Source organism: Podarcis liolepis (assembly GCF_965112155.1).
Source record: "Podarcis liolepis genome assembly, chromosome: 2".
In the NCBI taxonomy this organism is placed as follows: Eukaryota; Metazoa; Chordata; class Lepidosauria; order Squamata; family Lacertidae; genus Podarcis; species Podarcis liolepis.
Genome location: NC_139555.1, coordinates 14504395 through 14528633, shown reverse-complemented (window position 1 = coordinate 14528633; position 24239 = coordinate 14504395). Strand labels below are relative to the sequence as shown.

General features: G+C 48.1%; 1 protein-coding gene across 2 annotated transcripts in view; it reads right to left on the bottom strand.

Moving 5' to 3' along the window:
• Positions 1-24239, bottom strand: part of ANKRD52 (ankyrin repeat domain 52) — a 73959-nt gene that overhangs the window by 24561 nt on the left and 25159 nt on the right. For both annotated transcript variants that reach the window (XM_083489916.1, XM_083489915.1), the window contains exons 6-20: positions 23708-23795; positions 21099-21241; positions 19806-20018; positions 19586-19664; positions 18445-18559; positions 17486-17568; positions 16046-16163; positions 14270-14338; positions 13386-13526; positions 12277-12354; positions 11342-11453; positions 2673-2744; positions 2158-2359; positions 1889-1976; positions 1022-1139 (exon numbers count right to left, since the gene is read on the bottom strand). In XM_083489916.1, coding sequence (XP_083346042.1) covers positions 1022-1139; positions 1889-1976; positions 2158-2359; positions 2673-2744; positions 11342-11453; positions 12277-12354; positions 13386-13526; positions 14270-14338; positions 16046-16163; positions 17486-17568; positions 18445-18559; positions 19586-19664; positions 19806-20018; positions 21099-21241; positions 23708-23795 — 1719 coding nt within the window. The remainder of the gene's footprint in view (positions 1-1021; positions 1140-1888; positions 1977-2157; positions 2360-2672; positions 2745-11341; positions 11454-12276; positions 12355-13385; positions 13527-14269; positions 14339-16045; positions 16164-17485; positions 17569-18444; positions 18560-19585; positions 19665-19805; positions 20019-21098; positions 21242-23707; positions 23796-24239) is intronic.

Here is a 24239-nt window from a genome sequence, read left to right as displayed (position 1 = left end):
GTTACTTATAAGGGTTTTTAATGACATTGTAAATTGATACCACCAGCCCATATTATTTACTAGAGCAAATCCTGAGTCCGTAAACAACTGAAAAATATTTCTCCTTTTTCTCTCTCATCCTGTTCTAACCTCACTTCCCAAACCAAAGTGCATTGAATTGCTTTTGTCTGGCACATGAAGTTCTTTGCCAACAGTTTAGGACAGGCATGTCCAAAGTCTGGTCCGGGGGCCTAATCCAGCCCCTGTGGCAGTTTATTTGCTGGTGTAAAATCCTAAGAAAAGCTCAACATCTTCAATCACAAAAAACCAACAACTTTGGGGTAAAATTGCAAGCAAAGCTCAACAACTTCAATCAATCATGTATGTTCATCAAATCTGGCTCTCTTTGAAAAACGTTTGGACACCCCTGGTCTAGGATATACCGTATTTTTCACTCTGTAAGACGCACCAGACCACAAGACGCACCTAGTTTTTGGAGGAAAACAAGAAAAAAAATATTCTGACTCCCAGAAGCCAGAATAGCAAGAGGGATCGCTGCGCAGTGAAAGCAGCAATCCCTCTTGCTGTTCTGGCTTCTGTGATAGCTGCGCAGCCTGCATTCGCTCCATAAGACGCACACACATTTCCCCTTACTTTTTAGGAGGGAAAAAGTGAGTCTTATAGAGTCAAAAATACGGTACCTTTCAGTATCATCCGGCCACTGTGATGAGCCAGTGCGTTCTGACTGGCTGAAGTTTTGGGATGTTCTGAGATGAAGTCTCTAATTCGGTTTTCAACGTAAGTTATTGAAGGACAACTTAGGGCAGGAAGGGGGAGATGGCGGCCCTATGGAGGATGTTGGGTTACATCTCCCATCATCCCGTCACTGTTCAGGCTGGCTTGGGGATGATGGGAGCTGGATTCCAGAAACACCATAAAGGCCACTGGTTCTCCTTCCCTTGTGCAGCCAAGCACATGTAGTGCTCACTGCAAGGCTATGTTACTATAGCCTGTGAATGCAGTAGCAGCTTTTTCTACTCACCCCCCGGTGCAGTGCAGTCCTGCCTCTCCTGTCTGCTGCATCCACTGTGGATCCCTTCTCAAGTAAGAGGTGGACACAATCCACATGGCCGTTCATGATCGCCAACATCAACGGGGTTCTGGGAGGCAAGAAATAATGGCTCAGGCATAGCAACATTTGGCTCGGCCCCGTTTTACAGGCCTAAGGGTCTTCCACTGACAAGGAAAGCTGCAGAGGCAGCACCCCAACAATCAGAATGAGAAAAATCAGAATCAGGGCTGCCTTCAATTCCAAGTAGGGTTCTAAACAGAAATAACAGTCAGAGCAAGGGCTGCTGCAAAGCCAGGAGTGGGGCTAGGTGTCGTTTAGGACTTTTGTTGCAAATCAAGGAGAAGGAGCCATCAGGATCCATAGTGCTATTCTCAGCTATTGGAGAAGGAGGAACATAAAAGTGGCAGAGGTGTGGCCTTGGTGGGTAGGTTATTACGAGAAAGCTGCTGTTTCATGGCTTTGCACAAGGGAAGCTCCTATACAGTGGTACCTTGGCAGTTGAACAGCTTAGTTCCCGAACGTTTGGCTCCCGAACGCCGCAAACCCGGAAGTGACTGTTTGCAAACAGAAACCGAACATCTGACGGGACTTCCGATTGGCTGCAGGAGCTTCCTGCAGCCAATCAGAAGCCGCGCTTTGGTCTTCGAACATTTTGGAAGTCGAATGGACTTCTGGAACGGATTCGGTTCGATTTCCAAGGTATGACTCTAATTAGAATTTATTTGTATAACCGTTTGGGACCCCTGAGGAGCGAAAAGAACTTATCAGGAACAGAAGGAAGGACTTCCAGCCCAAACACGCAGAACGATGAACATATAAGCCAATGGAAAAACTCACTGTCCATGGATGTCCATGACATCTGTGATGTCGACTCTCTCCCCACTGTCAATGAGAAGATGTAGGGAATCGGTGTTCCCATAGGCAGCTGTAAGAAATGTAAGAGGAAGAACTAGGGGGGGGGAAATAATACTATGTACACAACTTCCCTTTTTGTAATCGTTTCTCAAACTCCCATTTCCGCAAAAACCTACTGTGTGCTCAAGGTCTGTTTGCAACAGCAGTCACGAAAAGCAAGCATCCGAGAAAAGGAAATGTCATGCCCTCACCTGCAGCATGTAGGGGAGTCCACTTCTTCTTTTTCTCCTTCACAAGAGCAGAAGCACCATGGCTGGTGAGCACCTCCACGCACTCCGTGGAGCCCCTCTCCGTGGCAAGATACAAAGCCGTCCGCCCTTTGTGGTCCCGGACATCCAGGTTCACCAGGGTCTCGGCAAGTGTCTTCAGGGCTTCACAGTGACCATTATAGGCCTGGAAGCAACATCAGTCTTTAGTTCATTTTGCACCGCTCGCCTCTTTTTGCCTACGGTACATGCCGTGCAATCCCAAGCATGGTTACTTTAAAAAAAATTTTTTTTTTAAAACCCACCAAGCAGCCGTAAATAAATACATTATTTCAATGGGACTCACTCCCTAGTAAGTGTGACTGAGCCTAAAACCAACCAACTTGCTGGCGTTTGCCTAGATTTTAGCATTCACTTTCATTGTACAAGCTGCTGTTTTTTTACAGTCCAAGACACAGCCCACAACCTTGCAAAGCCAGATTTATGATAGATATACTTACAGCTAAGTGCAAAGGGCTGACTGGAATGGTGCTTTCCACATCGTCCAGGCAGTTAAAAGACATTTCCAGGAGCTACAAACCAAAAAGGCACAATGTCCATTCACGTCCATTCAAATGCTTTAACTCTTCTAGCCTCCAGAACCCGCAGCAGCAATGCCGCCAGCGGTCTTTAGCTTCCCCAGGCAGGAAATTAGCATTCCACCAACCCCCAAATGCATTCGCAGGACTACCAAGCAGAAAAAAAGCTTTATGGGCTGTGTTGAGTCTAGAAGTGCAATCTAGACAACCGCAATCATATGCTCAAATGCTTAAAACTCAAAATTGGAATGCCAATACACTTTCCAAATGTATCTCAGTAGCACAACGGTAACAGTACAGTGGTACCTCGCAAGACGAATGCCTCGCAAGACGAAAAACGCGCAAGACGAAAGAGTTTTCCGTTTTTTGAGTCGTTCCGCAAGACGAATTTCCCTATGGGCTTGCTTCGCAAGACGAAACGTCTTGCGAGTTCTTGCGAGTTTGTTTCCTTTTTCTTAAAGCCGCTAAGCCGTTAATAGCCACTAAGCCGCTAATAGCCGCTAATAGCCGTGCTTCGCAAGACGAAAAAACCGCAAGACGAAGAGACTCGCGGAACGGATTAATTTCGTCTTGCGAGGCACCACTGTATTACTTTGCTATCTTTGTTAAGGCACCTTGAGGCATTAAGAATTCTTATGCTGAGACTAAACTCTGGCTAAAAAAAGTATTTCACACATTTTAATATATGAAATGGAGTTAAGTGGTTTCCCCCACTGTAAGTACACAGAATGGGTAGTCATTGTAATACCAGATTAATGTCCATTGGAAATCACTATTTTTATTGATGTGACCTAAGACCATTTTTATCTCTGTGCATTTTATAGAGCAAGATGTGTGCTAATTTGTTGGTTCTCCGGTGGACTCCTGACTGTGTTTACTTATTTCTTTGCTGCTCAAATTATTATGTTGCTGCTGCCTTTATTTTTATAGGCACTGTTTTATGCTGTTTGGGGGCTTGGATCAGCCGCAATTTATTGATAGATATTACTTTGTCTATTTCATAAAAGCCATTTGGGGCATTAACATTTTCTGCAAACACACACACACACACACACACACGTCAGCGAGAAAGATCACATTGTTCTCATACACTGATTGTGCAAAGCTATTACTCAGATCCTAAGCAAAACTGATATCCATCTAACCATTCAAGAGAGGTTTTAAGGCAACAGCTGAGTTGCCAAAACTCCTGCCATGCCCTCCACCCTGGACCTAGACATATGCAGCTCCCTGCTAAAACTGGTTTCCATGTAAACAGCCTGTTTGTGCTACTGGAGAGGATTGATTAGATCCTCAAAGCTTATATAGCATCTGATGTTCTATCACAACATATGCACACAACGGCTGCTTTAGCACCTGTCAGGGGTTTAGGAGCAGAAGCACGGGCAAGGGAGGAAACAGAGAGCGAAGGGGAGGAGGCAGAAGAAAAGATGAGTGACGACGACGACCCGAGATCTCCTAGTCTTTCCAGTGAATCAGAGGATTCACAGAAAGGAGCACCAGTGGCGAGGGCAAGGGGGGAGTCTAGGGGGGCACCCCAGGAAGACAGAGCCAGAGAGGACTCAGGGGGGAGCAGCTGGAAATCGGGACCAGCGTCACCGCCAGGAAGCAGGGAAGAGGAAGGGAGCCAGGGGGGAAGCGCTGGCAGCTCACCACAGGAGGGAGGACATGAGTCAGGAGTGGCCACACCTCCACAGGAGGGAGGACATGAGTCGGGGATGGCCACACCTCCATCGGGGAGCGAAGAAACGGTTGAGAGGAAAGTGGAAGGTTGGGCGCGCGCGCCAAGTTCAAATGCAGAGGAAGGCGGCGCAGTAAGCAGCCCCGAAAGAGAGCCAGGTCCTAAAGCCCGGCGCAAGGAGGCAGGAGGGTCTGGGTCAGCGTCAGAAGAATCCCGGAAGGAAGAAGCCCCGGGGGGTAGAGGGACCCAGAGGAGGACAGTCAGGAGGAAAAGGTGGAGCAAGGCTAGGATATTAAGTTGGTGCACACAGGGCGGAGACTCAGACGGAGCTTCGCCGACCTAGCTACTAGGCGTAGAGTTGCGCGCAGCAGCGTGAGAATGGAAACTGTAATTCAATAAAGACTTTTACTTAATGACCGCTGGCTAGCGTGATCCTCTGTGAGCTAGGATCTTCAAGCAGCTCTGACAGTAAGCTCCGTCTCCACTTGTGGGCATCTACAGCCTCGAGGAGGGGAGAGACACAGGTGCCTACTAGCAAGCTCACGAACGGCAGACGACATGACGGCTGAGCAGCAGATAGAGGAACTCAGAAACGCGGTGGCACAACTGAACGCCGAGGCTCTAGCATCCAGGAAGAGGGAGGAGGAAGCAGCCGCAGCCTGCAGGGATCTCCAGGTCAGGTTAGACGTGCTGACAAAGCAGACACCCCGGCAGGAGGGCATTGGGTTGGCGAGACGGACAGGCGGGCTGGTCTCTCACTTCGATGGGAACCTGCAACAGTATCCCAACTTTAGAGCCGACGTACTGTGCGCACTGCAACTGCTGCATAAAGACTTTAGAGATGAACAAGAGAGAGTGGGGTTCATCATGTCCCATCTGCATGGGGATGCGAGAGCATGGCTACGCAATTTATGGAGAGATAAGGATCCGGCGCTACAGAATGCAGATGCCTTTATTAAAGCGATGGATGGGTGTTTTTTATCAAGTATTGACGTGGATCTTGCACGGAAGGAGGTGCATGGGCTGAGACAAGGGAGGGCCAGCGTCAGGCAGTACCATGCCCGCTTTTTCGCCTTGGTCAGTGCCCTGGAATGGGACAGAGATTCGGCTCCTGTAAGAGACCTCTTTTGGGAGGGGCTGCATAACTCGATTAAAGATGAGATCGCCAGGGGGGAGAGACCCCGAACCACCCAGGAGGTCGTTCAGAGGGCACTGGCAGTGGGGGTGAGGCTGGAAGGACGTCCGTGGAACAGGGACGAAGGGCGTGGAGGGCGCGAACCAGCCGGGGGCCCCTCCTTCTTTCCCAGGGAAGCAGCGCGGGCGCAATCCACGCCTCCGCCAGGAGGAGGAGCCGAACCTATGGAGGTGGGAGGTGCAAGGGCTCAGTCAGCAACCAGAGCCCTAGCACCAGCAGCAGTGAAAGCGAAGCCTCCTAGAGGGAACAGGAAGTGTTACGTCTGTGAGGAGCCAGGGCATATGGCGAAAGAGTGTCCCCAGAGGCCCCACAAGCTCACTGCAGCCTCAGCAATGGTGACTGCAGCAACACAACAAGGAGGACCACAGCAGGGAAACGAGGCTGTCTGGCTGGAGGAAGAGGCACTGGGGCCCAGCCAGACGTGTTAGTGACGCAGTCCCCAGCGATTTTACAGCCCGTGAACCCCCTCCCGCCCAAACCAGTAGTGAGGCTCACAGCGTCTCTCCAACTGCCCAATGGAATCACCATGGACGTGCCAATCACCATTGACTCAGGCAGCAATGCGGACTTTATAGGGCAGGACTTTGTCGACAGGCACGCTGTGCAGTTGCTGCCGGCCACACTGCCCCTGCAGGTTGTCACGGTGGATGGCAGGGAGCTGCTCGGGGGGCAAGTGGTGAAGCAGACGCCACCAATGGTGATGCGACTTGGGAATCACAGAGAAATCATCAGCTTCAACGTCACTCGACTATCTGACACGCCCATTGTATTGGGCATGAGTTGGCTGGACAAGCACAGCCCAGCGATGGCTTGGTACCAGAGGCAGCTGACCTTCGGCTCTTCCTTTTGTGCTGAACACTGCATCGTGCCCAGGCAGGAAGGAGAGGAAGAGGAGTCACAGCTGCTGCTAGGCACGCTGCAAGCGATTCCACACAAGTACGCTGAATTTTTGGAAGTTTTCTGCGAGAAGGAGGCAGACAGGCTACCCCCTCACAGACCATATGACTGCAAAATTGACCTGCTGCCGGGGGCGGCGCTGCCTAAAGGGAAACTGTATTCCATGTCAGAGGACGAACTGCAGGAACTCAAAGAGTTCATTGACCATAATTTGCAACGCGGCTTCATCCGGGAGTCCAGGGCAGTGGGGGGCAGTCCCGTATTCTTTGTTAAGAAGCGGGACACGCCCCAGAAAAGACTGGTAGTGGATTACAGGATTTTGAACAGTCTGACTAGGCCGTCGGACTTCCCCATGCCCCGTATTGACGACCTCCTCGCAAAGGTACGGAAGGGCAGAGTGTTCACCAAGTTGGACCTGCGGGGGGCGTACAACCTCATTCGCATGCGGGAAGGAGATGAGTGGAAGACAGCCATGTTCACGCCACTGGGGACCTACGAATATAGAGTTATGCCTTTTGGATTGCAAAATGGCTCCCACGTTTTTCAAGCGTTTATGCATCACGTGTTGGCGGGACTTCTCTACAAGACGTGCGTCTGTTTCTTAGATGACATCCTGATCTTTTCGGAGTCGCAGCAGGAGCATGACGGACACGTCAAGGAAGTGCTGAGCAGGCTAAAGCAACATAGGCTCTACGCCAAGCTGGAGAAGTGCCAATTTGACGTGCCGGAGGTGGATTTTCTGGGCTACAAGCTGTCTAACAAGGGGCTCGCCATGGACAGCGCCAAGGTTCGAGCGGTGTTGGATTGGAAGAGTCCGCGCAACCGGAAGGAGGTCCAACGGTTTGTCGGCTTTGCGAACTTCTATCGCAAGTTTATCAAGGGCTTCGCGATGCAGACAGCGGCCATCACTGACACGCTTAGCTCCAAGAAGAAGAAGTTCGTTTGGACAGCGCAGGCGGAGCAGTCCTTTCAGGCACTCAAGCGTCTCTTCGCGTCGGAAGAGCAGCTGCTTCATGTCAACCCCAGCAAGCCGATGAGGGTGGAGACAGACGCCTCGGACAGAGCCGTGGGGGCGGTCCTGTTGCAGAAAGACCCGCAGGGGGTGTGGCGACCGGGAGCGTTTTACTCCAGGAAGCTCAGCAAGTCCGAACAGAACTACACCATCTGGGACAGGGAGTTGCTGGCCATTCACGCAGCGTTCAAGGCGTGGAGGCACTTTCTGATCGGCGCCAAGCACACGGTGCAGGTTTGCACGGACCACAAGAATCTAGAGCACTGGCGCACGGCACAGTTCCTGAACCAGAGGCAGATACGTTGGGCTGAGTTCTTTGCAAACTTCGACTTCCGAATAGAGTATGTCCCGGGGGACACCAACATCATGGCAGACGCTCTCTCCCGTAAGCCACAGTATCTGGAGGACGCAACACCAGCGGCCGCCATGCACATCTTCGCACCAGCAGTGTGGGCGTGCGCCGCGGCGACCGTGGACCTAGAGGCGGTGCGACGTGCGTTGCAGGAGGACTCCTTCGCACAAGCAAAGATGGCAGAGGTGCAAAGGGGCAAGGCAGCGGCCGACGGTTTCCGGCTACGAGATGGATTGCTCATCCGAAAAGGGGCCATCTACGTGCCGGGAGACGAACTTCGAGCCAAGGTGCTGCAGCAGCTGCACGACGCGCCCACGGCCGGGCACTTTGGCAAGGAGAAGACGGTGGAATTAGTAGCCAGGGATTTCTGGTGGCCTGGAATGAGAGGGGAGGTCGCAGACTACGTGGCGAGGTGCGACACCTGCCAGAGGGCCAAACCAGTGCACAAACCGCCGGCCGGACTGTTGGAACCGCTGCAAACCCCGTTCGAACCATGGGAGAGAGTGGCCCTGGACTTTGTCACGGATCTGCCCAGCTCAAGGGGCAAGACGGCAGTGCTGGTGGTGGTGGACCTGTTTTCCAAGATGGCGCATTTCATTCCGTGTGCGAAGGTGGCCACGGCGGAGCAAACCGCCAAACTGTTCATAGACCACGTGTTCAAGGTTCACGGTCTGCCACGGTCTATTCTGTCCGACCGGGGGCGGCAGTTCATCTCGAATTTCTGGCAGAAGCTGATGGGCTTCCTGAACGTCAAGATCAACCTGGCGTCGGCGAGACACCCGCAGACCAACGGGCAAGCGGAGCGGGTCAATGCCATCATGCAGCAGTACCTGAGATGTTATGCAAATCAACAGCCTGCGACGTGGGTGGATTACCTACCGCTTGCCGAGTTCGCCTACAACAACACGAAGCACGTGTCCACGGGGATCACGCCGTTCTTCGCCAACAACGGGAGGCACCCCAGAACCTTCCCGGGACTGGAAAGAATGGGGGAGGGGGAGCCGCAGACAGCAGATGCGTTCGCGTCGGAGCTGCAGGAGGTCCACGATCAGCTGAGGCGCCACCTGGAGCTGGCCAAGCACGCATACAAGGTACAAGCAGACAAGCACAGAAGGGTTGGAGAAGAGCTCCACGTGGGAGACTGGGTTTGGTTAGCAGCCCACGCAGTGCCGGCCAGGTCGTTGGCCAAGAAGAAACTAGGGCATAAGCAACTGGGGCCCTACCAAGTCGAAGAGCAGGTCAACCCGGTAGCTTTCAGACTGGCACTTCCGGAGGGTTCCAGAATGCATCCGGTATTCCACAGATCGGTGCTCACTCCCTACAAGGCACCGCACAGGTTCCAGGAACCCGGAACAGCGCCGAGTCCGGTCAGAGACAGAACAGGGCACGCGGAAGTGGCACAGAAGGAGCGCATCAACGAAGTCACTGAGATTTTGGACTCCAGATGGGGGGCAGAGGGGGTAGAATACTTTCTCGCCAAGGAGGGCACCCCGGCCAGTGCGAACAGCTGGGTGCCGGGCTACGCCTTGGACGAACCTCTCCTCAAAGACGAGTTTCATGCCCTCTTTCCCCATAGACCTATGCCAGCAGAATATTTTGACGACTGGCTTTTCACGCCCACACTTTCGGCCAGCACTTTCCGGGGGTTCGACTCGGACGAGGACCCGACACAAGACGTCCGTTCCCCGGAGGGGTCACCCTCGGGATCTGCATCAGAACCCTCGTATTGGTGGGACGATAGGCCAGAGGAGCAGTGGCGCAGACGGTGGCTGGAAGGCCCAGGACGAGCAACACCGACAGGAGGAAGTGAGGGAGAGACGGACATGGACGTTTTCGGGGACGACCCTGGTTTCGAGCACGGCGGCACAGAGATGGAAGCGGAGGTGACTGTCGTCGACGAGAGCGGGGAGGAAGACCCGGGAGACTTCAGATGGAGGCCTGCCACGGGAAGCGACCGATACCCGACGTTCGTCCCTTTGCAACAGCAGCCCCCAGCTCCAGCACCGGAAGGAGGGGAGGGGGGAATGGGGGGCTTCGAGGGGGGGATGGATGTCAGGGGTTTAGGAGCAGAAGCACGGGCAAGGGAGGAAACAGAGAGCGAAGGGGAGGAGGCAGAAGAAAAGATGAGTGACGACGACGACCCGAGATCTCCTAGTCTTTCCAGTGAATCAGAGGATTCACAGAAAGGAGCACCAGTGGCGAGGGCAAGGGGGGAGTCTAGGGGGGCACCCCAGGAAGACAGAGCCAGAGAGGACTCAGGGGGGAGCAGCTGGAAATCGGGACCAGCGTCACCGCCAGGAAGCAGGGAAGAGGAAGGGAGCCAGGGGGGAAGCGCTGGCAGCTCACCACAGGAGGGAGGACATGAGTCAGGAGTGGCCACACCTCCACAGGAGGGAGGACATGAGTCGGGGATGGCCACACCTCCATCGGGGAGCGAAGAAACGGTTGAGAGGAAAGTGGAAGGTTGGGCGCGCGCGCCAAGTTCAAATGCAGAGGAAGGCGGCGCAGTAAGCAGCCCCGAAAGAGAGCCAGGTCCTAAAGCCCGGCGCAAGGAGGCAGGAGGGTCTGGGTCAGCGTCAGAAGAATCCCGGAAGGAAGAAGCCCCGGGGGGTAGAGGGACCCAGAGGAGGACAGTCAGGAGGAAAAGGTGGAGCAAGGCTAGGATATTAAGTTGGTGCACACAGGGCGGAGACTCAGACGGAGCTTCGCCGACCTAGCTACTAGGCGTAGAGTTGCGCGCAGCAGCGTGAGAATGGAAACTGTAATTCAATAAAGACTTTTACTTAATGACCGCTGGCTAGCGTGATCCTCTGTGAGCTAGGATCTTCAAGCAGCTCTGACAGCACCTAACACTAAGTCAAGGTACGTTGCATGTTTCACCCATAATGTTAATGAGTTAAATGCTCATGCCTGCAACTCAAGCTCTACCATTTCGCTCCTCCTTTTGTCCAACTGGGAGCAACAAACCATGAACCTTGGCTTACTTTGATATCAGAACCAACAATTTGTGGAAATTGGAAAGCCAAAAACAAACCTTGGCTTTGTATCATGGCTTGTTTTAGGCAGAAAAGAAACCAAAAAGGCAGGTTGTCAGGCTAAGCCAAGACTTCTGGTTTGTTGCACCTACCTGAACAAAGGGAGGAATGAAATCTGGGCACCTGAGCAGCATGCATCAATACACTGCTCCTGCACATCATGGTTAACAAGTTGCAAACCCTGGCTTAGTGGGAACGTGACCAGTTTCTATTCAGAGCAACTCTCAATTCCATCAAAGCGACCAGGTGCACAATAGCAAGGTACTCAACAAGAGAGCGTATTTCATCAAGTTGACTGTGAATACAAATGAAGACTGCACCCCAGAGTATGGCTCTTCCAAGCTTCCACAGAAACATTCATTCCTCAGCCTCCCCTCCAAAATCATGACCCAGTTCCTCCAATCCCAATTCGAGCTTACCAACTCAAGGTTCTGTCTGTTGCCATAGGCAGCTGCGTAATGGACAGCGGTGTATCCCTGCTTGTCCCGGAGAGAGGGGTCAGCACCATTATCCAACAAGAACTCTAAACAACTGGAGCAGATGTGAGTAGATTAGGTCAGATGCCTTGAAGCAGTTGCATGTGAAGGACCTAAAAGTTGCTGCGCAAACAGCCTTTGCCGTGGTTTCTTATTAAAATGTCTCGCAACTGTGCTGCAGGAGCCACAACTCTCAAAGAAGAAAGGAGATTCCCCTCATTCACAGAGTTTGACAGAATAAGAACAGCTGCAGCCCTGCGTAAAACATTGCTTTCAACCCAACTTGTATGGCACGTATGTTGGCAGCTCAAATACACCTTCAAAAAAACAACAACCAACTTTTGTGTCTGGATTTTCGCTTTTTGAAATATGGCAGCCCTAGTTGGCAGAAAGAAACTCCACTGTTCTTCCCTGCATCACAACCACTTCCCAGTGCGAGTATGACACACGTAAGATTTAGAAGCAGTTACTGAACTCCCCTCTCCATGTTAAACTGATGTCTGTGCACTTTATAAAAATCCACTCAAATTCAGTTTCAATAATGAAAAGGGGGGGAGGGGAGATGAACAAAAGTCAAAGCATCTTTTATTTTGAAAAGGTTTGGAGTGCATTTTAAAGATGAGGCTGGAAAAGCAAAGAAAACCTGGAGAGACTGTGTCCCACGCTGATTTGGTAAAAGCCCAACTGCTGGTTGATTTAAGTCACAATAATAGGACAGAACCCCCTAACAATGGCCAGTGCCCAAGCCCAATCAGTCACTTAAAAACTGGCAGTGAGGTGATAAATTCAAGATGTCACTCTAGTTGGTAAAAGACATGTGTGGAGGCAGCTGAGCTCCTAAAGCTGTATGCTAAGGCAAGTTAAGACGGGCTACTCACAAGATTGCCTCCTTCAGTCGTGACTCCTTCAGTGGCTCCTCGTCAGTGTCATGGCTGTTTCCTGAATGAGTCTCAGCTCTGCAAGAGTGAAAGCCTAGATCAGTTTTGCTGAGACATAGTAGAAAAGGGACTGTGCAGGAACACGTAACAAAGTACTGCATACAGTTTTCAAAGGAATCCCACATGTGGAAATCCATTGCAAGAATAAATTTGTGGGGGGAAACGTGCATGATATTGGTCAATCAGGACAGGTTACAAAGAGCCAGTATAGATCAAGCTTGATGACTGAATTTATCTATAGTAGATAGGTAGCCGTGTTGGTCTGCCATAGTCAAAATAAAAAATTCCTTCCAGTAGCACCTTAAAGACCAACTAAGTTAGTTCTTGGTATGAGCTTTCGTGTGCATGCACACGAAAGCTCATACCAAGAACTAACTTAGTTGGTCTTTAAGGTGCTACTGGAAGGAATTTTTTATTTTGAATTTATCTATGAAATTCATAGAAGCAAAATATGATCTGGAAAAAAGATGTTGCCATAAGCCTGAGCTACCTTTCAGAAGTCATCATTCATCAGCCTGGCATCACACAGGAGAGTAGGAAAAGGATTGTAGCCATTTAAGTAACTTCACTAGCCCAAGAAGGTATAGTGCAAGTTGAATTTCAACTTTAACTATTTTTGGAGAAATGTTCTTAAGTCTCTACAGACAGGGAAAAGTCTGAAACAACTGCAACAGCAGAAAGCAAAGTCATGCACACCCCAAATAAGATCTGAAGTATAAATTCTCTATCGCCATTTTTGACTTTGGTTTCTAATGTCTAAACATTTGGGCAGGTAGCACCATGATTCTTAGATAAAAGCCTCAAAGATGAGCCCTGCCATTTTAAATCATTGTTTAAAAAAATAAAAAAACAGAATGCACCAGTTCATTATTTAATTTTCACAATATTTCCAATGAGGGCTTTAATGATACACTTTCTATCCACAAAAGTGCTAGAAAGGGAGAAGAAAAATATTGCATCTACTGCAGATCTTTCTGGTGAAAGAATTGCACTTGACTGCTGCCATTTTAGGCAAATGCCCGCCAGCCCCCGCCAGCCCTTTCTCCTACCTCCTGTAAGTGTCCGAAGCAGCAGCATAATGTAAGGGGGTGCAGCCTTTACAGTCAGCTTCGTTAATACTGGCTCCGGCAGTGACCAATGTCACCGTACACTGATAGCTGCCATTAGCGGCTGCATAGTGCAAAGGAGTCCTGGATGGGGAAAAACGAGACTTGAAGCACTTACTAAACACAAAGCACCTTTTAATACGTTAGCATTGTAAGCAATGAATGTGGTTCAGAGTTTCCATTTCCTCAATCTGTTAACAGAGTAGGCTCCGTTGGGTTAATATGTCAACTTTTGGTCCTGCATGGATCTAACCTGGGTTAGTTTGCTGTGTTGTCCTGAGCTAGTCCTCAGCCGACGTGTCCTTTGCATCCCAGCTGATCTACTATGTCTTTTATTTACACCCACTTTATATCGCTCATTAACAAAAAGTTCTTCGGGTAACATAGAGCGTTCACCCTCACAGCCATTTCCTAAGGGTTCCTCTGCAAATGCCATTTTACAGATAGAGAACAAAGACTGAGATTATGAGTCCCTGACCAAAGAGGGACGTTAACTGTGACCTTCAAAGCAGACACGTCATCCAGTGCATCAGTGGCTCTTGTGAATGCTGTGTTGCATTAACAAACAGAAAAGCAATGTATAATCCCTCTCCTCCTAATTCAGCTGCTCCCAACAGAGCAGCACTGAGCTTTGGTTGAGCAAAAACATTTCTGCAAGTGAGCACCTTAAGCTCATCCTCAGTGCAATAAGCACTGAGTCACACTTATAAAAGCAGTCTCCTGTTAACACAGTGCAAGGCCTTCACAGCCTTTGGGCAGGTTTCAATTCCACTGAACAACAGCCTTTCCTTGCCCAAAGGCAAAACTGCATGGTGCTCTTAATTTACCTTCCAAACTTATCTCTCCTCCTCAAGTCAGCTCCGCTGCTCAACAGCAAGTTAAGACATTCAACATTCCTGCAGAGAAGCCAAAAACAAATATAGAATACACATGAACAATGTGATTGAACTAAAGAGGCTGTTAGAATGAGAAAGCAGAGAGATTTTACAAGGTGGGAAGCCTCAGTAGGATTGAAAGGCACAGGGGGGAAGCAATCTCTTAGGAAGGAGATAGCAGAAAAGATCAAGGACGATTTCCAGTCAAGGATGTAGGCTTGCTAAAACAGAAAATGCACACAATTCACTCAAGCTTTTTACCAACTGACTAGAAAATTAAAGGGCTAGCGGAGTGGTAGCAAAGTATGTCCTATTTTTAAGTAGAGCAGAAAACATAAACTGCCCTCCAAGTCAAGGGTGTCGTTGTTTCTGCCTCTTCAAGCAAATGGACCAAGACAACACCCACCAGGTTGTGTCCTAGTGCCCACTCGAGAAGTCAAATAAAAAAATAGAATACATTTGAACAATGTGATTGCACTCTTAAAAAAAGAGAGAACTGACCCAAGAGTACTGGGTCTGCCTGAATGCACAGTGAATTGTTTATATAGATTGGATATTCAAAATGGTAGCAGCTAGACAAGAAGCACACAGATACCCTCTGGTTTTCTTTTTATTTACATGCAGGGTCAACCTGAATCCAGGTTTTTGTACACTTTGGAAGTATAACAGCTTCAATTTTGCCGGCACACATTTTAATTAACTGTGGCTGTTCCACATCCATGGAAAATGCTGTCCTGAGAGCACAGTTCCCAAGAGAGCTATATATTTGTGGGTGTGGCTTATCCTCTAGCTGGGATGGAGATCCCTGTCTAGGGAAGGGGTTGTCAACCTGGTCCCTCCCTCCCACTAGTGGGCGTTTCAGGATTCAAGGTGGGCGGTAGGGGGTTCTATGGCACAAGCTGAATCCTCCTTCCATCGAGCACTGGTGGGCAGTAAAGAAATTTTACCATCAAGAAAGATGCATTACTGGGCAGTAGGTATAAAAAGGTTGACTACCCCTGGTCTAGAGCAACTGGGAAAGATAGCAATGCAGACATGGGATTCTATGATGAGAAATATTTTTTCTCCTTTCAAGGGACATTTCCAGGGCAGGAGGGAGATTTGCCAGGAGCCACATGCTGGCAGCAAGGGGGAAAATTAACCAAAAGTGGGTGGGGCATCCTTTTTTTCTCTCCCCACTTCCACCCGGTTCAGTGGGATGCTGAGAAAAAGACACAGATCACTCTTGCTAGAGGTCTGAATTGCTTGCTTGCAAAAGGTCCCCCCCTGCCCCTTACCACCACTTTCTGCTAAATTTTGCTCCCTCCACCATGCTTTTCTCACCCTTCCTTCCTTATGGCTTCTTCCCCTCCCACAGGTAATTAGGCTGAAGGTTGCATGGAGCCCTTGAGAAACAGATTCTTCTCCCTTATGGTATGTTTGCTGGATCAAAGCAAATCTTCCCATATTTGTTCTGAAGTGCAATTGGAAATTCCACTTCACACAAACAAGTAATCTCCCAATATTAGCTCTGAACACTGGGGATTAGGAGAGAGCTTCAATTTGATTACACCACCACAGCTGTACAGTACTTAAACAGAAATAAACAAAGCCAGACAGTCTTTTAACCTTTCCCTCCTCTTTACTTAAACAAAGGTAGCCAGTGAGATGGGAATAAGAAACAGCGCAATCATGCAGATCAGTTCTGAAGAATATCTTGCCTGAGTAACAAACTGACTGACTACTCACCCTCCGGAAGCAGCAGCATGGAGACAGGTCCTCCCGAGGTTATCTGGCGTATTGATATCAAAGCCTGCAGACAGCACATGCTCATTGCTAAGTGAAGAGACGATGCTGTACAACTGACCTGTGAATCAGAAAACAGCAAAGAACTAAGGTTCATGGTCAAGTCCATGACTCTGGCCAGGGTTTCCATGGGAAGTTTATTATCTGGAGTTCAGATTTCTAAAATGTCTCAATAATCCTTCACAAGTGCAGAGCTCAATTGTTCAGTTGATGGGCTTTCTGTGCCTTGTTACTTGTCAGACAGTGAAGAGCACATTCTGGTCCTCAATGATTTATATTTCTCCTACCACACTGTTCCTTACCAGCAGTATACCAGCTCTACAGACCCAAACCTAAATCTAGGAAGTCAGGAAGGATTTCAAAGCCCAAATACCATATTTTTCCCATCTATAAGATGCCCCTATGTATAAGGGGAGGGGGGGAGAGAAAAAGATGCCCCTATGTATAAGACGCCCCCTATTTTCGCAGCAACAACTAATCGCCAGTCCAGCCTTGGCACTATCCATGTATAAAAGGTAAAGGGACCCCTGACCATTAGGTCCAGTCGTGACCGACTCTGGGGTTGCGGCGCTCATCTTGCTTTATTGGCCGAGGGAGCCGGCGTACAGCTTCCGGGTCATGTGGCCAGCATGACTAAGCCACTTCTGGCGAACCAGAGCAGCGCACAGAAACACCATTTACCTTCCTGCCGGAGCGGTACCTATTTATCTACTTGCACTTTGATGTGCTTTCAAACTGCTAGGTTGGCAGGAGCAGGGACCGAGCAACGGGAGCTCACCCCGTTGCAGGGATTCGAACCGCCAACCTTCAGATTGGCATGTCCTAGGCTCTGTGGTTTAACCCACAGCGCCACTCGCATCCCTATCCATGTATAAGACACCTCCTAATTTTTGACATTATTTTTTAGGAAAAAAACCTAGTCTTATAAACGGAGAAATAAGGTAATTAAGCTAAGAAGAAAGCATGTGCAATGGACAACTTAATGCAAAGTAAGCAAGCTCGTGTATTATTTGAGCTTAGAATGTGTGTGCAAAAAACTGTGGGGAGTGGTACATTTTGGCACAGATGAAGGAATCAGAAAATTTCACTCCACTGTCTACCTCAGAGCAAGATAAGCTAAACCTTATTTTTCTCAACAAGCTCTGGGTTGTCCCTTGCCCCAAACAACGAAAAAATACCGTCTCCCAGCAACCTCCCTTGGACCAGGTGTGGGGAACCCTTGGCACTCCAGATGTTGTTGAACTACAATTCCCATCAGCCCCAGCTGGCTACCTTACTCTGAATTCAGGCACATATGGAGAATGGACTGTGGCTTCCTATGAACACAACCCTACTCCAAAACCTGAAGTGAGAGGACAAGCAAGGGGTGTGCTATCCACATACCTGAGGAAAGTAGCTTACGACAACAGTCTGAGAATCCAAAGAGAACAGCTAAGTGCAAGGGGAACATGTCATGGATCCCACGCCTGGCAAACCAAAAGAAAGAATTATTGTGTGTGTGTGTGTGTGTGTGTGTGTGAGAGAGAGAGAGAGAGAGAGAGAGAGAAACACACACACACACACCACCCGACATCAAGGTGGAAAACACAGCCAGCAGCAACACAGAACTAAGTTTCCGTGTCGCTAGCACAATAATAATAATAATAAATATTTATATCCAGCCAAATTTATATCCAGCCAAAGCCGGGCTCAGGGCGACTAACAACAATAAAATAATACAACATTCTAAAATCATTTCATTATAAAATTCATTCAAATCAAATTGATGGCAACCATTGGGCTAGAGTTCTATGAAGATTGCCAAAGGAGGGAGTCAGGCTGTGCCCTGGCCAAAGGCCTGGTGGAACAGCTCTGTCTTGCAGGCCCTGCGGAAAGATGTCAAGTCCCGCAGGGCCCTAGTCTCTTGTGACAGAGTGTTCCACCAGATCGGAGCCACAGCCGAAAAAGCCCGGGCTCTAGTTGAGGCCAGCCTAACCTCTCTGTGGCCTGGGACCTTCAGGATGTTTTCGTTTGAAGACTGGAAATTCCTGTGGGACGTACCAGGAGAGGTGGTCCCAGAAATAACCCCATTTCTGGGTGAGTATACAAAATGTACAAAATTTTCACTCTGCATGAAGCAAATAATTGGTGAATTTGCAATCACTAATGTAGGGCAGGTGTTACTCCATACACACATGCACGAAAAAGGTTGAAAGCAGCACTCAACCATCCACCACTCTTTATCCAAAATGTGTGTCCAAATGTGGTACACGCGAACTCGTAATTCATTACAAGTGATCTGAAATGTGACCCACTGTATCTTCCTCCTGACTGATGCCACATTAAGAAGAAAAAGTCCTTGCCTTGCAGTATCAGCACCATTCGTCATCAAAGTACTAATTAGCAGCTCGTGGCCGTATCTAGCAGCAACATGGAGGGGGGTATTGCCATATTTGTCAGCGCAGTCAATCTCACTGCCTAGAAAAGCAAGCAGGATTCATTATTTACTTTGTTCTTCAAACTGACCAGAAGTAAGGGACAACTCTGGCTTGGCAGGAAGGGAAGTGAAATGTACTAGATCAGTGTGCCCATCAATACCTCCGCAAAAGGTATCAGTAAATATCCCCTCAAAAATCCCCAACGCACAGGAGACCACTTGGTCTCCCTGCTCAGTTCCTGTTTGCACTGGCTCAGCCTCTCCTAAACAGGCCTCCTTCAACATATATATACTTATTCAAATATATAAAAAATACATGCCCATTACAAAGTATCTTTATATATATATTCTAAGCTAGTTAGTCTAAAAGAGAACGAAGTCAGAAGGAAGAAAATAGGAGAAACCCAAAGAAAGAGAAAACGGGAGAAAGGGAAAAGAAAAAACTAAAGAAAGATAAGCTTTTTTATATGGCAGCCATTTTGTGTTATGCCACAACGCCAAGACAGCCATTTTGTGTAATGTTTCACTCCAATGGCGGCCATTTTGTGACTAATGCTCAAAGCACTTCTTCAAAATTCCAGCTGGCAACTCCTGTACTAGATCTGACAAGGAATGATTTTCAGTCCTTTTGGCTCTACTGCTAATGCCTTCGTTTTACTTTAAATAACTCACTTATATTTGGGGCATGACTTCAGAACAGTAAGGACATGAGTTAAGCGTGGACCAACTGATGCTTCTGTGGTTCAAGGAATACTGTGAAAACCAAGGGGTTAGATCTGATTTTTATGGAACAATGTTATGGTTTCATTGTATTAAACCTCCTCACAGTAAACTGGACTTTGGTTTTGACTGCCAACCTCAGCGTAAGAAAAGAATTTGCTTAAATTATACACGAGGTAAACCATTGCAAGTGAAACAAAATACATACATCTGAAATGTCTACAGGCACAACATTACTCTGCAAATTATAAGGAAGAACTGGGAGGGACTGCAAGGAAAAGTGAATAACTCTGAAGGAAGACTGTTAAATATTAAGCATAAATACCGAAAGGCGACTGAGAGCTTACCGTTTTGTATGAGAATTTGAGAGCGTGTAAACCGTCCGTGAATGGCAGCCATGTGCAAAGGACTCTTCCCTTCTTTACTCTGAAAACATCACAGCAAGTTAGCAAGTGGACATGTCCTGCTAACTACGATATAAATTTACTTTTAGTTCTCCCATCCTCGCTGAGCCTCCCCACCTCCTTCCCTCAAAGCCTGACCGAATCCTGACTTGAGGGCTCATACCTGAAAGTTCACGTCAGCTCCGTTGTTGACGAGAAGTTCCAGGCACAGGGCTCCGTTGGTGGAGACGGCAGCAAAGTGCAGGGGGGTGAAGCCCTTCTCATTGGGCTGATTGACATTGGCGCCGTAGTTGACCAGTTCATTGGCCACAGCATCCTGGCCCATGTAACAGGCAATGTGAAGTGCAGTGTTGCCAAAGAAATTTGGTTCATCAATCTACAAGGACAAGTGTGAAAAGGCAAGCATGTGAACGTGCTGTATCAATGCTGCACAGAGAGGGCTTGGTGAGAAAGAAGAGCAGCAACTACATTATTGGGCTGCCCAAGGCCACAGAAGCTCCTTCAAATATAACAACAACAACAACAATTTATTATTTATACCCCGCCCATCTGGCTGAGTTTCCCCAGCCACTCTGGGCAGCTTCCAATCAAGTGTTAAAAACAATGCAGCATTAAATATTAAAAACTTCTCTAAACAGGGCTGCCTTCAGATGTCTTTTAAAGAGAAGATAGCTGCTTATTTCCTTCACATCTGAAGGGAGGGCATTCCATAGGGGAGGCACCACTACCAAGAAGGCCCTCTGTCTGGTTCCCTGTAACCTCACTTCTCGCAATGAGGGAACCGCCAGAAGGCCCTCGGCGCTGGATCTCAGTGTCCGGGCTGAACGATGGGGGTGGAGACGCTCCTTCAGGTATACACTTGCTTCTTAGCCCAACCTACTGTGCTTGCCTGCTCACATTAACTTTTTATTCAACTTTTTATTTTTTCATTTATTTATTTTTGGGGAAAATAGATCGGCTAGCTAAAAACAGCAGCAGCAGGTATAAGCAGGGAGTTTGTTGAAGCCGGTATAAAACCTTGGGTTTCAATTAAAAGATAAGCAGTACATGCCCTTGCATACATACAGCTTTTTCCTGCCTGTTGCGCTGGTTGTGGAGACAGAATCCAGCAGGCATTAGAAATCACCGGTAAAATAACACCAAGACGGCAGTTAGCATCCACATACAGTTACTTCCAAACATTTATTTTTAAACACCTGTATCTTGAAAACTCGTATCGCAAGGGGGAAGCATTGTTAACACTGGGGCTACCTACATGCATTTCATGATGAAGATCCGTGTGACAAAGCTGCTTCCAGGTTTTTCCATATTGTTGCAATAATCCCCTCCCCTGCAGCACCTAACCTGTCTGAAACTATGCCTGCACATGTTTCAAAGTACAGGTACACACTGTTAAGAGTACTGTCAGAATAAGCAGGAGCAGTGCCCACTGAGTTGGTACATTCGCAGCACTTGCCTCTACTCCAAGCCTCAGCAGGTGTTTCACAACCTCGATCTGGCCGCTGGCTGCTGCCGTGTGCAGCAGTGTGTAACCCTTCTTGTCCTTGCACGTAACGTCAGCTCCTCGGGCCACAAGCAGCTTCAAGACTTCCAGATGCCCTGGGAGGAGGCAATGTACAAGCACAGAGAGGTATAACAAACACAGAGAGGCAACACAGGCAAACACAGAGAGAGACAGCAATTTGAACAAGGCTTCCCACTCCCATACAGATCTGCTCCTTATGTTGGAAGCCAATGAAGGTAACATTGGACTATAGGGAGGGATAAACCACTCCTGAATCCACAGAATCAAAAATTGCCACGCTTTTTGCAATATTTTGGCTGGTGCTAATAGTTATTGCCGAGCTGTGGATTTTGCTGCCTTAAAAGGTTGTCTGAGCCAATTCACGACGTTATAGACAGCCAAATGTGGTGATTTCTGCAAGATTTCATTTCTTTGTCCTGCCAGGAATTTCACGAGATCAGGAATCTTTCTCCCTCCTCCTTCTATGGACTGGGTGATAGAAAAAGCACCCAAAACGAGGATATTCGAATTTTAGATTCAGCGTCTACCATACTATGAAAGATTTCAAACTTTTCTTCTCTGCTGCTCTGTGCTTAACAGCTTATGGGCAGATATAGAGGGCATCTGACACAGGGACAGGGCTGCATACTGTGATCTATATGTTTTCCCTACTTGCCACTTCCATATATATTTATCTGCTCAACCTCTAGACTTACTTCAGGTTTCTATGCTTTGGCGGTCCATTTCTTTCAATTACACCTTTTGTTTTGGTGTTTTTAAAAAAGATAATGGCAGTTTAATTTGAGCACAGTTTTGCTTTATATAATTTCATAAACCAAACCTATGGCCCTAAAAGAGTAAATTGCAACCTGTGCGCATTTAACTCGTGAACATTCAAGCTTTACATGCTTGGCAAAGAAAAAAAAGTAGGAAGAGTACAAAAGGGATGATTAAACATGCAGCTTTCTTCTTTAATGTAGAAAAAAAGCAGCTCTCCCCTCTTCCCCCCCCCCTTTCTCAGCTGAAGTGCAAAAAAAGACTAATGAGGTGTTAATAGCTCTAGATAGTATGTTAATAGCTGCTGGTGTATCTTAATGACTGTTTGTGTGACTAGGTTCCCTCTGGGTGGAGATATCTTTGAAGGAAAAGAAGCCTTCCCCTAAAGAGAACTCCTTCCATTAGGAGAAAAAGAATCAGAAGGTAGTCTTTAAGCAGCGGATTCAACAATCAATCATCATTCTCATCACCATAGCATATTGCGATGGCCTAACTCTTGAGGCGAATGAAGCAAGTACAATGAGTACAAATCCCCATGTGCCATTTTCAAAATGGTGCCCAGAGTTAAACCCGTCCTTAAGAATTGGGAGGCACCACCACATCAGCTGAGTTTGTACAGCGGTTGGCTCCTACTTGGGACTCCTGCTCACATGGAGTGCCCTCTGAAGTCATGGTCTTCCTCCACCTTGGCTCTTCACTGGATTCCTGCTTCTGGACATAATCATGAGTGCTCCCTTTTGTCTCACTTCCTATCAGCTATGTGCAAATGGCCACCCTGTTACTGTTAGGATATTTCCGTTCCACCTTAAAAGGGAGCAGGGTGTTTGTGTCACAGCCTGCGTATTTCCTGTTCACAGGATGTTTATGTTTCCTATTGCTTTCGATTTCTCTCTCTGTCGGTGACGCAGAACAGTCATGTCTTTCTTTGTTCTGATCAACGCTGAATAGCCTGTAAATAATACTCTCCTGGGTGCGACTTTTGCTGTGCATTATCTGCTGATAAAAGGTGTGCATGAGCCCTGGAATGTGGCAAGGTATTTCCAGGAAACTCGTGTCACTAAAAGCTCATACTGCGTGACTACAGGGATCCATGGATCGTCCGGCAGCCGGCTTGGGGGCCATGATGGACTTTATCTCCCTGGCAGTATCCCAACAGTTACTTGGTTTGACTCAGGCCCACCATATTGTGGAGCAACTGGGAAACTGGGAGTGGTGTAACCCCAAAGGCATTTTATGTAACATTTTCTGAGCAATCAGGGCACATCGCCTATCTCTCATTAAAAGGCAAAGATAAAGAACTCCTGACGGTTAAGTCCAGTCAAAAATGGGGTGCGGCACTCATCTTGCTTTTCAGGCTGAGGGAGCCGGTGTTTGTCCACAGACAGCTTTCCATGTCATGTGGAAAGCATGGCTAAACCGCTTCTGGTGCAACGGAACACCATGACGGAAGCCAGAGTGCCGCAGTAGTACTTACTGTAGATTCCGGTGTATTAGGTGACTGGGCGTATAAGATGACCCCCCAAATTGGCAGCTGCCAATTTGGGGGGTTGACTTATACGCCCAGTCTTGGCTCCAATATCCTGCATTCTTTGCTGGACATGTATTCAGAATATTCTATCTTTTTACATATAGGCTCCTCCTCAAAGATCCATGTATATGATTACAACACACACTCTTGCTCTTGTGTGTGTGTGTGATCACAACACACACGCTCTCTCTCACACAAACGAGAGAGAGAGAGAGATAAAGATCAGAGGGCCTGCAAAAGGAAGAGAAAAACATACCAAGGAAGGCTGCCCAATGTATTGGCTGTCTCTCCTTCTTGTCGCATGTGCTCAGATTGGCCCCTTTATTTAAGAGCAGGTTAACCATCTAAGAAAAGGTGGAGAAGAAAAGAGTCACAAACAGGAATTTATTTATTTATTTTTTTACAAAAGCATGTCCATTTACTTAGAACTTCCTGCTGGTGCAGTGCTGTAGAATCAGCACCTGTCTCCTTGGGCTTTATTATTTAGGGCTTTTTAAGGCAATCTCTGTACTGCTTAACATATGAAAATATATCCAAGTGGTGTATAGGCAAATAAAACAAAAGCAACAACGAATGTCACAGAAATAACAAATAAAGCCACATTAACGAATAAATACAAATATAAATTCTGAGCCATTTCCCCACTCAACTCCTCTCTTCTTGGCACCTACTCATACACAGTTTCCATGCACCACTGGCACACCTAACAGCAAACAGAAGCAGCAAGGGAAGGTCTAGGTTAGGTGATGCCCCAAAGACCACCTTTATTACATAAGAGAAATGTGTCC